This window comes from Prunus persica, chromosome G3, assembly GCF_000346465.2.
Source record: "Prunus persica cultivar Lovell chromosome G3, Prunus_persica_NCBIv2, whole genome shotgun sequence".
Taxonomy (NCBI): domain Eukaryota; kingdom Viridiplantae; phylum Streptophyta; class Magnoliopsida; order Rosales; family Rosaceae; genus Prunus; species Prunus persica.
In genome coordinates, this window is record NC_034011.1 from 7,519,121 (window position 1) to 7,533,549 (window position 14,429).

Consider the following 14,429-nt stretch of genomic DNA (forward strand, 5'->3'; position numbering starts at 1 on the left):
TAATAATAGTTTACTGCTGCTGATGCACATAATCGTCATTATGCGATTTAATTAATTCTATGGGTACGATTAAGAAGAGTATCGTTTGAGTTGCAGTACAAAATGGAAGTCAAAATTTTGGATAAAATCCTTGGCATGTATTTCAACAATTTTCCATCTTGATTAACAATGAATTAATTACTCCTTTTGAAATGGAACCCCAAAATAATAGCATATGCTTTTGTGTATGCATGCCAAGTTCCTACCATCTCTTTGCAAACATAAGTTTTGAGTTGAGCTAGCAGCAGCCAACTTTGACATTAACTTTTTAACCTTAGAAGTATTTATTATACAACTTACTACTACGATTAATAAATCATTTTATAAAAGGATGTGATGACTAAAATGGCATGTAATGTCACCAGGGAAACTTTTATATGTTTAACACTAGCCGCCATGCATCGCATGAGCACGTACAAGAGTTAGGGAAGTTACTATAGGAAGAGAAAAAGAGTGTATGGGAGAGACAAAAATTGCTGTGCATAAATGTCAAAATGGTCATACTGTGTTTTTCCTCTGTTAGCTTATATTGGACATTCCGTACAATCATATTTAAAAATGTCATAAACTTTTATAAAATTAATAAATAAATAAAAAATTATATTTTTAATTTGGGAGGAGATATGCAGTTTCAGGAGATAGAAGGAATGAGTGATCTGATAGTCGGAGATCGAGTCGGGTAAGGTGGAGGGGAGATCACATTGCCGCAACTAGGGGCGCTAATGGGAAGATAGGTAGCTCCTAGGTCGGGGCGGCGGTAAAGGTAGGTGGGAGCGGCCGTAAAGGTGGGTGGGGCCTCGTGTGAAGGGATCGGTCGGGTTGGGTAGGTAGATGGTGGTTTTTTTATAAAAAATAAAAAATAAAAAAAATCATTTCTTTTATTTTAAAAAATTTGAAATTGAATTTTTAGTAGCAATTAGAAATTTGTATTAATTTTAAAATAAACTTTAAATTTTTTGAACATTAACTATATGTAATAATAAACAACACCTAGTTACCATATGACTAGTCAACAACTAGTCATAGACTCAAGAACACTAATGCACGTTAATCATATCTCCAATCAAACAATCAATTTAACTTGCAAGTCTAGAAGAATTCAAAGTGACAATCTAGATATTCAAAAGAATATGTCAATTTAGGACTCCTGAGTGCTAGAAGCAACTACATTAAGCAAGTTGTGTATATTCATTCAATATCACCAAACAAGCAGAGAATGAAGAACATGTCAACATTAGAAAAAGTTTAATCATAAACCCACCACGGGGAAAAATTGGAGACCAATAAATCCACTAAATTTGAGGAGACTTGACTAGTCGACCAAACTAATCAACCAGGTACCAAATAAAAAGCCCTGAATATTCAAAAACATGATGCCATGCAATATTTGTGAGTGATTTACCTTTGTTGATCATGAATTGCAGCTTAGGCCATGATGAAATATATCCTCAATGAATGAACCTTCTCTTATCCTCAACTTAACTAGAACCTAACAAATGGGGCAAGGAAAGCCAAAACTTAACCAGAACCTAACAAATTTTTTTATAATGAATATACTACTGTTAATCAAGTAACGTGTAATTTACTAATATTTCTCTTTTCAATATTAGAACAGATTCGCACGGTAAATATCATCCCCGAAAGAAAGTACTTTTAACCCAATACATCTAATGTAGTGATGAATGTAGTTCTTATCTGTCATATCATTCGTCTGGGAATTCTACAGCCGCGTTGACAGCTTTGGACTTGGGGAACAAAACATAGAATATATAGAATATACATTGTTATCCAATGTAAAATTAATACATGGTTTTCATTTCATGGAACGTGGAAAATGTTTCAAACTTGAAAACGTGACAGAGAAGTAAAGCAAAGCGGCCCACCCCCCCTCCCCCCCGCCCAACAATTACCCCACTATATATAATAAAATAAAATAAAAGCATATAATATAATTATATAATTAATACAAATGACAGAGACAGCATCGGGTCAATATAGAACTTCTCTATGTTCCCCCCTTTCTATTCTTTGATTTGCTGAAAAAGAAATTAAATCCATAACACAATTCAAATGATTTTATTTATTTAATTTGATATGGCGTGCTTGACTTTGCACATCTTCTACCCCAGAAATTCAACGCTCACGACCGACATGTCGTACAACTTGCAGTCTTTATAATATTCCTCTATACACAAACAGCACACCAACTCCAAGCCAGTCTCTTGGCACTATATTATTATTATTATATATATGGAACCAAAAGCTCATGCCAGCTCTTCACTGAGACTACTCGTTTATATCTTTATCTTTCATTCTCTTTCTTCCCAGCTTCCTTTCTGGTTCTATATATTTGCTTCATCCGCCCAAGTTTACACAACTTGGTCAAGATTTTGGTGAAGGAGTCTTCTGCCTTGTGATTTTATTATTTCTTCTTCTTCTTCTTCAAAGTCAAATTCAGGAGGTATATATATAATATACTTGGTGGTGAGAGATTTGCCTGCTCGCTGTTGAGGATTTCTGGAAAAGAAGAATTCAGGTGTTGTTTTCAGAAGGATATGGACTACTCATCTGCTGCATATGATGATACTTCTTTGGATCTTAATACCAAGCCTCTCCGACTTTTCGATGATACTCCGGTAGGTGCAAACTTTATGTATCTGAACTTTTAGTAGAGAACTAAGCTCTCTCTCTCTCTCTCTCTCTCTCTCTCTCTCTCTCTCTCTCTCTCTACTAGCTATTTATCTTTGAACTTACAGAAGTTGATTGGTTTTTTTCAGATCAAGAAAGAGGTGCATAGCAAAATATTGATTGACTTTGGGAGGCAGCTTTCAGCAAATGAAGAGGTTTGTTTTCAATTCTTTCTCCACCTTAGCTTCTCTATCTTCTGTTTTGTGGCTATATCAATGAAGGCCTTGAACTAGGATTTAATGTGTCTAGGAGCATATTTTTCAAGCTATTATCATATTGGATAGAAAGCGCGTAAATCTTCGTCAGAAGTCTTACAAATTAGGATGATTAAAGTACTAAATATGATACATGAAATATCAAATGATTTATTAACTATTGGATTGCATGTCTAAAGAGTTTGTTTTATTGTTCTCAGAGTGGTGCTCTATTGGAGGAATTGCAACGGGTGAGTGCAGAGAACAAGAAGCTAACCGAAATGTTGACGGTGATGGGTGAGAGCTACAATGCTTTAAGAAGCCAGTTGCTGGATTACATGAGCAAGAACCCAGAGAAGGAGCTTAGCCCAATTTCAAAGAAAAGAAAGTCTGAAAGCAGTAACAACACCAACACCAACACCAACACCAACAGCAACAATATCATCAACGGAGCAGTGAATGGAAACTCTGAGAGCAGCTCCAGTGATGGAGAATCTTGCAAGAAACCAAGGGAAGAGACCATCAAGGCAAAGATTTCAAGGGCTTATGTTCGTACCGAAGCATCAGATACAACAAGCCTGGTAAGTAATTAGTCCTTAATCCATGTATTAAACAATGTCACTGAGGAATGTTCTTGTTGATTTAGTTAATTATTTAAGGTTTGTATTGAGAAATTTTATGTGTATTTATAGGTTGTGAAGGATGGATATCAATGGAGAAAATATGGCCAAAAAGTTACTAGGGATAATCCTTGTCCTAGAGCTTACTTCAAATGCTCTTTTGCTCCAAGCTGCCCTGTCAAAAAGAAGGTGAGCCCAAATTCAAAACCTTCCCCCTCTTAATGCTTCAAAACTTATTATGTAAATAGAAGAATTAATTGGTTTTAGGAGCAGGATTTCTGTTCCCCTTTTAAGTGGCATATTAATTAAAGGTGCTTCTTGTCCATGGTTTTTGCTCTTCAGGTGCAGAGAAGTGTTGAAGATCAATCTATTCTGGTGGCAACTTATGAAGGTGAACACAATCATTCCCACCCTTCTCAAATTGAAGCAACATCAGGCTCAAACCGCGGCATGACCTTAGGATCAGTCCCCTCCTCAAGCTCCCTTGCCTCATCTGGACCTACCATCACTCTTGACTTGACCAAATCCAAGTCCAGTGCTGATACCAAAAGTACAAAAACAAGAACCGAAACACCAGAAGTTCGAAAGTTTTTGGTGGAGCAGATGGCTTCTTCCTTGACAAAAGATCCCGATTTCACGAAAGCACTAGCAGCAGCCATTTCAGGAAGAATACTTCAACATAATTCTTACTGAAAAGGTTGGTTTTCACTTGGTCAGACTGGTTTTTGAAGATTAGGTGTATGTGTAAATACAACATTGGAAAAGAAGACATAAGGACACAGCTTTTGAATTCACTTTGATGAGGGCCTAGATTTCTTCCATAATTGGACTCCCAAGTTTCAGCTTATATAAACTGCAGTGCCTGGCTATCAATTCAGCTAGGCATTGATCTGGAAACCAGTCTTTTGATTTCAGCCAAACCGGCTTTTGTAGCTCTGGAAATCGATCATTTCATTCTTGCTTCAAGCATGGCCAAGACTCAAGAGGTCAAGAAAATATATTAAACAACTCCTAGATCATGTAGCTGTGACACACTGTATTATGTACTTATTTGAGATGCAATATATAACAGTTTTTCTCTAAAAAAATTCTTGCAAATGCTGCTTCTCTTTTACATGTCCTACCAAATTTGGCATCCATTCTAAAGAGGATGCTCAGTTGCCAAAAAAGAATTGAGTGTAGATAGTTGATGTGCGACGAAGCTCATAAAGGATCTTTTTCGACCAAAAAAACAAAAAGCTGATAAAGGATCTCAACTACTGTGAGATTCTTTTGCCCATTGAAATCTACGACAGTCGGTGTTTGTTTCTCGGTCAACGTTAGACACAGGAGGCTTTCAAAGAGAACATTGTCTTTGATAGAACCTACCACTGCGTTGAGTCAAAAAGAAAAAGGGAAAACAATGAGGCAGTTGAGCGAAACTGGGGAAAAAAGAGAGGAAGAAAACAAAATCAACTGCATTAATAAATTGTGAGCAAACAAAACTGACCCAAATATATATATTCTATAGGGAACAAGAGCTAGCCCAGTCTAATGGAGTAATTTACATTTAATGACCTCATTAGTTATCGTTGTGAAAAACAAGTTATTCATAGCTTTCTAGTCCTAAGTTGGATCCTACCTCCAGCATTTTCTCTTCGGTTACTCGAAACAGCGATCTTGTTCACGTGCTTCTGCCATGGCAGTCCTGAAAAGGGAAGGATCCAGTGAGATGATCATTTGTTAGTCCACCAGCTCCACGGCAAACTTGAGTGAATGTAATCGGCCTTAGGTGGTGATTTGAGCAAATATTATCATCACTTCGGATTAACCAATACATGTAAGCATCGTGCAGATTATCTAAGACATTGAATTGAGGAGTATCACCCTCTGTCCTTTCACCGTACTTGTCCAGATCATTCAAAGCTTCTTCCTTTTCATTCAATCCTTTAAAAAAAATTTCCTCTTTCTTGGAACTTTTGGTTCCTTTATCACAATCCAAAAAGTAACGGAGATAAAGACGTGACATCAAACTTTTAAACCTCTCAGCAAAAGCATCCTCTTGTTCAGTTATCTTCTCTTCAGCATCCAAATATCCTCTATACACATGTCACACAGTCCATTTTATATCGAGGATCCAGCAAACTATAATGCAACAACTAAGGCCTCGTTTGGTTCATGGAAAAGAAGGCTTAGGGATAAGAAATCAATTGTTTTCTCATGTTTGGTAAGACCATGCATTTTGCTTTTCCATGTTTGGTAAGTCCATGCATGGAAAATGGTTGCCTAGCACATGGGAAAGTAGGAGGAAAGTGAAGCCCTCCTCTTATCTCGGGTTTTGTTTTTCTCCTTATAGGAAAGTTTGGGAAAATGAACCAACATTAAATATATATTTTTCATGAACATTTTGTTCACATTAACAATTTAGAATTACAATATAGCATTAAGTACATTTTTTATTTATTTCATATGGGTATAATTGGAAAATTAAACAAACATTGTTTTACATTCCTACACAAACGGAACATGTGAAAGGAAATAACGTGATATTTTCTGATTACTTTTCCAGGATTACCAAACATGAGAAATGAATTTTTCATTTTTCATCCCCTTGGAAAGACATGGGAAATTATTTCTTAGCAAACATTTTCCGTGAAACAAATGGGGCCTAAGAGAATCCATATTGCAAAACTTGGGCTTGTGTTACTTCATCAAAGTAGGTATTGGAAGTGACATAACATACAAGTAAACCCAAAGAGAAAAAAGAGAAATAACATACCAGAAAGAGATGCCCTGCTAATTTTTGAATCAGAGAAGAAATTATGTAGAGTATAAGAAATCGGTGTTGTTCGGAGAATTTGTGAAGTTTCCGGGGAAATCCGAAATTTTCTGAGAAAATTCCAACAATTTCCGAACACATTCCAGTCCAGAAAGGGGCCAAAAGAAAGAATGAAAAATCCCATATCCAACTAGTGGACCCAACTTATCCAACTACCTTCCACACAACAAAATCACAAGTTTTTATATGTCCTGCTAATTCCCCATAACAATAATTCAAAAAACAAAGAAAAAGAGAAACTTGGCAGCCACAATTCATGGCCACTACAGCATCTCTGCTTCCCAAACCCCCCTCACCATTTCTCACCAACACACGTTCATTCCCTTCAACACATTTCACCAAGCTCTCATTTTTCAGCCCATCAGACCACCCCCATTGCACAAAAAGGCAAAACCTTCAGACACATGCCAAAAAGAAGAACCCCTGGCGTGACCCTTTTGATGATGGAGAGGACCCAGACATGGGGTATGGCTCTCTTTTTTCAGAGGGGAAGCAGGAAGAGGATGACAGACCGCCCGAAAACCTGGATAATCCATACGGGTTCTTGAAGTTCCCAATGGGGTATAGTGTGGAAATTGCATCATTGGCTTTGAAAGTGAGGGGGGATGTTAGGAGGTGTTGTTGTGTGGTTTCTGGTGGTGTGTATGAGAACTTGCTGTTTTTTCCGGTTATCCAGCTTATCAAGGATCGGTACCCGGGTGTGCAAGTGGATGTAGTGGCGTCTGCCAGAGGGAAGCAAGCTTATGAGTTGAATAAGAATGTGAGATGGGCTGATGTCTATGATCCTGATGATCATTTTCCTGAGCCTGCTGAGTACACTGACATGGTTGGACTTCTTAAGGTTGGTTTGTTCTTGTTCTGTTAAACTATTTTTGTAATTGATTTATATCTAAAAGTTGATAATTTCTTTTTTGGGTCAGTTGAATAGATATTGATGAGCTTAAATAGAATGTTATCCGGGTGATGTTGAATAAGATATACAATGTTTAAGGCTCTTTCTGCATATACCTGCCAAAATTTTGTCTTTCTTCTATTTGTCTGCAGTTATACCATGTTTCAATGGAAAATGTGGTGCTCCCATATAGGTTGGGTATGCTTAGTGTAAGTTATGTAGCCTCAAGCATTTAGTTGACATGATGGTTCACATGAAGTGGAAAACAGGACAAGAGGTATTGGACTATAATGAGAAGAGGAAACAGGGAGAGCATTGATGGCCTTGCATGAATGGAAAATGAAAAAGGAATTAGTTGTTTTGACTAAAAAGAGATATGATTCATATGAGCGTTAAAGTTTTCAGTAATGAGCACAACGGGACCAATACAAATCAATGTAAGTTTATTTAAGATGAACTAAAATGCAGATGTTCATCAGTTTGCTACATCAGCAGCAACACGATTTTGTAAAGGGTTAAAAGTTTTTATAGGTAATGTAGCCAAATTGTGTTTGTTATAAGAGTAGTTATATGGCATGGTTCTTTCTGTTTGATGGAGCTTCTCCAAAGAGATCTTTTTTTTGGAGATGCTCTCTCACAGTGTCGTGTTAGAAACACCAGCTTCTCTATCCAGCTGCTCGAAGGAGACGTGGTTTTGCTTCTCGGATAGCAGATAAAGGATTTTCATATTCTGCAGCAAAATGATTCTCTCTTCTTGAATCACAGATAATTAAGAAAATAAGATTATCATCAAGAATGACATTTCCATTTTTGTCTGCAATGCTGCGTTGGACCAATTAAAGATCGACTAAAGGGGCTTTCATACTCAAGTACGCTAAAAACAGATTATTACAGGCCTACTACAAATTTAAGAATCCTTGCTAAATCTTGGTTAGGCATTATGTATTTGTAGTTCATAATTATTACTACTTGATTCAAAAATTTGTAACACACTGCTCTGTTTTTACAGAATAGGTATTATGACATGATCTTATCAACCAAGCTAGCAGGGATCGGACACGGAATATTCTTGTTCATGACAACAGCCCGAGAACGGGTGAGCTATATTTATCCAAATGTAAATGCTGCAGGAGCTGGATTGTTTCTATCTGAAACATTTACACCAAATAGCATGAATCTCTCTGAAGGCGGATATCACATGTGAGTTTACAACATATCACAGATTATTTTGATACTTGTTGCGAAATATAGAAACCTCTTGAATACAATAGTGAGAATGTTCCTTTTGAGCAAAGATAGTAGTAACATGAATTGGTAAAAATATTATGATATGATTTTGATACTTCGTTTAGATTCTGTATCTAGAAGATTCACACATGTTTGTCCATTCAGGTATCACCAGATGGTTGATTGGTTGGGTAGACCGGTGCGGGATGTGCCACGGCAACCTCTGCCGCCACTTAAAGTATCAATCTCAAAGAAGCTAAAGCAGTTTGTAGAGTCCAAATATCAGAATGCAGGTGTAAGTAAAGGAAAATATATTGTGATTCATGGGTTGGAATCGGATTCGAAAGCCTCAATGCAGTCTAAGGGGGATGCTGATAGCTTACTGCCCATCCAAATGTGGGCTACAATAGCTCGTGGTATAAGGTATGAAATTTTATGGATCTTTTAAGGTATTTTAGATTGAACTAACTAGCATGTTTACTTAATAGTTATATATTATATATTTATATACTCTTTTTTTGTAACAATGGTTTGAGTTGACAGCAAGTTATTAATGTGGATTTGCATTTGTTATTTTATATTGCAACAGGGAATTTAGGCCAGTTTTTGTCATTCCACATGAGAAAGAAAGGGAAAATGTGGAGGAAGTAGTGGGAGAAGATACCAGCATTGTGTTCATAACAACCCCTGGGCAGGTATGGATAACTTTGCTAATTTCCCAAGAAACAATTGTTGAGCAAAAATAACCGAACTTGGAAAAATGACACGCGGGAGAAATTTTGGAGTGATTATGGTGAATATATGGGTGGGTAGGAGAACCATCTGTGTCATACAAATAATTTTTCTGTGCTTATCTTGACACTTCATTCTCCTACTGCCCCCATGAAACCGCATTTGTTTCGTGATATCAATCCTCCATGTAGAGCAGTGTTTTAAATAGCGATTTCAATAGCGTGCTTTGTCGCTAGCTTTATGGCGTAGCGCTCGACTTTTTCTGTTAAGGTTGTTTCAGGATAGGTGACAGGATTGACACTCTTGAAAGCACAAAGTATGTTCAAATTCTAATGGTTTCACTTTAATTTCACTCATTTTTTTCTTCTCTGTTTTCTGCTTCAGCTAGCTGCCCTTATCAATGACTCGGCTGGTGTAATAACCACTAACACTGCAGCTATCCAACTTGCAAATGCACGCGAAAAACCCTGGTAAATCACATATGGCAAGACTAGTTTGCTAACATTACATAAGTACTTGCTTGAACACATATCTGTTGTGTTATTCACTTATTTATTTGCCATTGAATTTTGAGCTTCAAATCGGTTCCCTTCCAAAACATACACCATATCATCGAATTCTTTTATTCGAAAACGTCATTATTTTGCAGCATTGCATTATTCGGTTCTGAAGAGAAAGGGAAACTATTTGTTCCCAACGCAGAAGAGAAGAAGAATTGTGTTATTGTTTCATCCAAGACCAGACAATTAAAGGATATCGACACTGAAGCTGTTAAACGCGCACTTCAAATTTTCAGTGTGTCCTTAGCTCTAGTATAAATGGGGTTGAGGGTTATCCTGATAACTGATTAATTTTTTTTAAAATTATTTTCAATGTTGTATTATATGCATTCTTTACCTCAGTTTGTATAGCAGATCATTAAGTTACAATAACAATTAATAAAATTGATTCTCTCAACGTTAAACATAGTCCCAAATCATTTGGGACAGATTATCCCTATTGAGTTTAACATGATCACAAATCAGGAGATCCCGGGTTCGAATCCCGGTAGTCGCAACGTTTCAGTGTAAGTGCCCGTTTGGCATTGCTTATTTGGGGTGATAAGTGATTTTTTTAAAATTTTAGAAAGCCCAGCCCGTTTGGTAAACTATGAGAAAATCACTTATTGTTGAAAATTGCTGTGAGAGAAAGCTATAAGGAAAAGCAGCTAATGAGGTGCTTTCATTTTCTGATTATGCGGGAATCAGTTTCAAAGAGATGCTAGGTTTAATGATTATGCGGGAATTAATACCAACAACACTTTTAACAAAAAGTTTACCAAACGCCAAACTGCTTTATCTCACAGCTGATTTCTCTCACAGCAAATTTGACAGCTATTATTTTCACAGCACAGCAATGCCAAACTGGCCCAGTGCCCGTTTCGCATTGTTTATTTGGGGTGATAAGTGATCTTTTTAAAATTTGGGAAGCCCAGCCCGTTTGGTAAAGTATGAGAAAATCACTTATTGTTAAAAATTGCTGTGAGAGAAAGCTATAAGGGAAAGCAACTAATGAGGTGCTTTCATTTTCTGATTATGAATGAATCAATTTCGAAGAGGCGCTGGGTTTAATGATTATGCGGGGATCATTTTCTGATTATGCGGAAATCATTACCAACAACACTTTTAACAAAAAGTTTACCAAATGCCAAATTGCTTTCTTTTACAGCAAATCTGACAGCGATTATTTTCAAAGCACAACAATGCCAAATTGACCCATAGTATAGCCATACGGCTATACTATTTAAATACATTATATTTAAAGGTATAGCCGCACGGGTATACTATTTAATAATAAAAAAAGGACCCTCCTAGTTGCATTAGTTTGTACCTTATAGATATTAATTTGCTAGTTTCAACATATCAAAAGTAAATATTAATCTTCCACTCTATGATATTTTAAAGATTATTTGTATAATACGTGAATTTTGTGTGTCTTACTGAAAATTTTGTAAAAAATATGTGTATAAAACATTAGAAATACATACATATATGTACAATAAGACTATTGTATGTTTGCCTTTTAAAAAACATGATACGTGTATAGAACACGAATGTATTATTGAAAAATACTTAAGTATATATATATATGTGTATATATATGCACATGTAAAAGACTAGCCGCTTGTCTATACTATTTATTAAAGACAATTTTTAAAAACTAGTAAAGCAGACTGGCTATACTATTTTTTAAAAAAATTGGAAAACATCTGATATGGCCGCACGGCGATACTATTTACTAAAAACAAAACAAAGCAGCAACACAGCGCTTAGGCGTCCCCGTGTAAAATAGTTTAGCCGTACGGCAATAAATTAAAAACTGAGTATAGCCATACGGCTACACTACTTTTTAATATAAAAAACCCCACAGCGATTATGCGCCAAGTGTCAACACAGAGGATATTTTTAAAAAAATAAAAAAAATGTAGTATAGCCATTCGGCTGTACTATTTTTAATTTTTTTAAAAATAAACCCTCTATCGATTAGGTGCCACGTGTCAAACATAAGTATAGCCGGCTGGATATACTATTTTTTTTATAAAAAATATGTAGTATAGCCGAGCGGCTATACTATTTAATAATAATAAAAGGACCCCCCTAGTTGCATTAGCTTGTACCTTATAGATATTAATTTGCTAGTTTCAACATATCCAAAGTAGATATTAATCTTCCATTATATGATATTTTAATATAATTTTTATAACATATGTTATTCTTATTCAATAATATGTGAGAATTATTTGTATAATACTTGAATTTTGTGTGTCTTACTGAAAATTTTATAAAAAATACATGTATAAAACATTAGAAATACGTACGTACATGTACAATACAACTATTGTATGTTTGGTTTTAAAAAAAATGATGCTTTGAATCCCGCCCTACTGAGAGGTCGATTAGAGATAAGAAATTATTGAAGAAAGAACAAGATGTTTATAGCATGAATTAGACTTAGTTACTATTAAACAGGCCCTAAGGACCAATAAATAAAACAGCCAATACCCTGTTTGTTTCTCAAGGATCTAAATTTGAGCAAAAAATTTCATTGAAGTATCATTTAACATATGAAACCATTACTGGAATTGCATTATGTTTAGCATTAAGATCAATGGTGGCAGTTTAGGCTAATGTATGTAATGCTTGGCTCATTTACAGGGCCTTTAGGTCCTTTTGTGGTCCGAAAGCCTTCAACTCAATTCCAAGGTGGCATGGTGGTTTAGTGGTGAGGCGCTGTATAGTGGCTTTGCGTATGGCAAAGCAGTGCACTGTGAAGATTTTGTGGACTTTAGCTTGAAGGTTTGGAACTTCTTTCTGCGCCGCAACAAAGTGGGGTTGGGGTGGGGGAGGTGGTTTCTACCCCTACTCCCCTCTCCCCCTCCTCTTTTCTCCTCTTCCCTCTTCCCTTTTAACCCCTCTCTATTCCTTTGTCCGAATTTCTGAGGGTGACTCTTTTGAGTTGTTGCCTTCTTGTAAAGAAGCCACTCCTCACCCCCTCTGTATCTCTCCTTCCCTCCCTCCTTTTCCTTCTCCCTTTCCTCATCTTCTTAGGTTTCTTTTTTGTTGTTGTTGTAGGTTCTTGGGTTGCAGGAGCTTCAATGGTATTTACCCTGTCTCCATTTCGGCGGCAACGACTGCAGTAGTGGAAGCATTGGAGGCGCCTCTGCAGTTTTTTGTTTTTTGTTCGGGTCTGCCTTCTTGCAAGCCTTAGTTGTGGGCCTTGGTTAGCTTTGTTTGGTTGTGAGTTGTTTGGTGTTTAATAAGTGCATCAACTCTTTTGAGTTGTATGAGTGTTTATGGTCTTTCTATGAGAGAGTTTGCATTTGTAGTTTGTGTTGTGGGTGCTATACTTGGCTTTTCTAGATAGATGTGTATGCCTAATTGTCTATGTCCTTATGCAGCTTTTAAAAAACACATTTTATACTCATTGGTTATATGAAAAAATCAAAAAGTCTTTAAAAAAACACAGCCCAAAGTGGAAAGACAAAGGAACTGTCCAAATCCCGACATTAGTTACATAATTTCGTAAACTGCTAGCATAATTAATTGTTGAACATAGTAAATAGGGGGATTATTGAAAATGGAACATCATTTTATTATCATTATTGCACAATAAAACATAGGAACAGGCATATAAATTGTTTTATGATTACATTGAAAGAACCAATTTACAAAAACAAATGCTACCTAATCAAAATTGGTAAAATTCAAATCGAACGTAACAACTCTCATAAAAAGTACAACGAGCCACCGATAACTTTCAAACCTAATCATGTGAATAAAGTACCGATTTTATATCTAATTCATATTGGATCATCATTGAAATTAGTACTCACCACATAGAAGCCATTATATGTGTCACTTATACCAAAGAAATTTATATCTGAGTACTTTACGAGGCAACCCATTATTAAAATTATAGCTCCATGACTGAGCGAGCAACATTTGGGGAGTTCTTGGCTTGCTTTACTTATACATCCTTGGCATGTGTACCACTTATCCTTCCAAATAGATCTCCAACATTGTGCTAGCCCATATACATAAGTATTTTGTTCTTTGATAGATTGAATTGTTCTATTGATGACTCCAATTCGTTGACCTAAAATTGAAATTTGTTCAGATAATATTTTGTTCAATAATTAATTTAATTTAATTTATTCATAATACCCCTTAGCTCTACTTGATTGAAACAATTATGCGCCAAAATAGAAGGTCCATTTTTTCCTAAGGTCTCTGGCTGGAAAAGAGAGAATTATAAAATACTCAGAAGGATTAATGATTTTGAAAAGCACATGTTGTTTTTTCCTCGAGAAGAAGAGATAGTAATTATTGATGAAACATAACAAAGTACAAAGCACCCATAATGCAGAATATGGGTACAATATTTCCAGTGCCGAAATACAACAACATGTTTATTTGATTCGGAGAGAATTATGCCTAAACCATAATGACTTGAATCCTCGATTCAAAAGCCAGAAGCGCATGTACTTAGACTTACAATACAGCTCCACTGCTCAACGGCAAAAACGGTAAATCTGTTTTGAAAGCCGAAAACTAAAAAACAAAGTCCTAAAGAGTTCTTGAGAATCATTAAACTAAAATAAATAAAGAAACAGAATCACCACTCCACATCTTCTCTGACATTCGAAGAGACTCATAACGCCATACCGGCTAAACCCCAAC

The 14,429-nt window shown here is 36.1% G+C and overlaps 2 protein-coding genes across 2 annotated transcripts; both read left to right on the plus strand.

Moving 5' to 3' along the window:
* LOC18782980 (probable WRKY transcription factor 40) lies at positions 2,305-4,629 on the plus strand. The gene is made up of 5 exons (XM_007215847.2): positions 2,305-2,675; positions 2,817-2,882; positions 3,143-3,502; positions 3,614-3,730; positions 3,884-4,629. Exons 1-5 carry the CDS (start codon positions 2,595-2,597, stop codon positions 4,232-4,234), a joined length of 975 nt encoding a protein of 324 aa, XP_007215909.2. The 5' UTR covers positions 2,305-2,594; the 3' UTR covers positions 4,235-4,629.
* LOC18782565 (photosynthetic NDH subunit of subcomplex B 1, chloroplastic) lies at positions 6,290-10,174 on the plus strand. Its single transcript, XM_007215282.2, has 6 exons — positions 6,290-7,200; positions 8,261-8,451; positions 8,644-8,901; positions 9,068-9,173; positions 9,595-9,680; positions 9,860-10,174. The coding sequence occupies exons 1-6, from the start codon at positions 6,616-6,618 to the stop codon at positions 10,026-10,028; spliced, it is 1,395 nt and encodes a 464-aa protein (XP_007215344.1). The 5' UTR covers positions 6,290-6,615; the 3' UTR covers positions 10,029-10,174.

What these genes read in the sequence shown, in the direction of transcription:
- LOC18782980 (XM_007215847.2), top strand. Translation starts at nt 2,595, where the DNA reads ATGGACTACTCATCTGCTGCATATGATGATACTTCTTTGGATCTTAAT. An exon ending in AGCTTTCAGCAAATGAAGAG is followed by an intron (nt 2,883 to 3,142) that starts GTTTGTTTTCAA and finishes TATTGTTCTCAG; the next exon opens with AGTGGTGCTCTATTGGAGGA. An exon ending in GCTGCCCTGTCAAAAAGAAG is followed by an intron (nt 3,731 to 3,883) that starts GTGAGCCCAAAT and finishes TTTGCTCTTCAG; the next exon opens with GTGCAGAGAAGTGTTGAAGA.
- LOC18782565 (XM_007215282.2), top strand. Translation starts at nt 6,616, where the DNA reads ATGGCCACTACAGCATCTCTGCTTCCCAAACCCCCCTCACCATTTCTC. An exon ending in ACAATAGCTCGTGGTATAAG is followed by an intron (nt 8,902 to 9,067) that starts GTATGAAATTTT and finishes ATATTGCAACAG; the next exon opens with GGAATTTAGGCCAGTTTTTG. An exon ending in TCATAACAACCCCTGGGCAG is followed by an intron (nt 9,174 to 9,594) that starts GTATGGATAACT and finishes TTTCTGCTTCAG; the next exon opens with CTAGCTGCCCTTATCAATGA.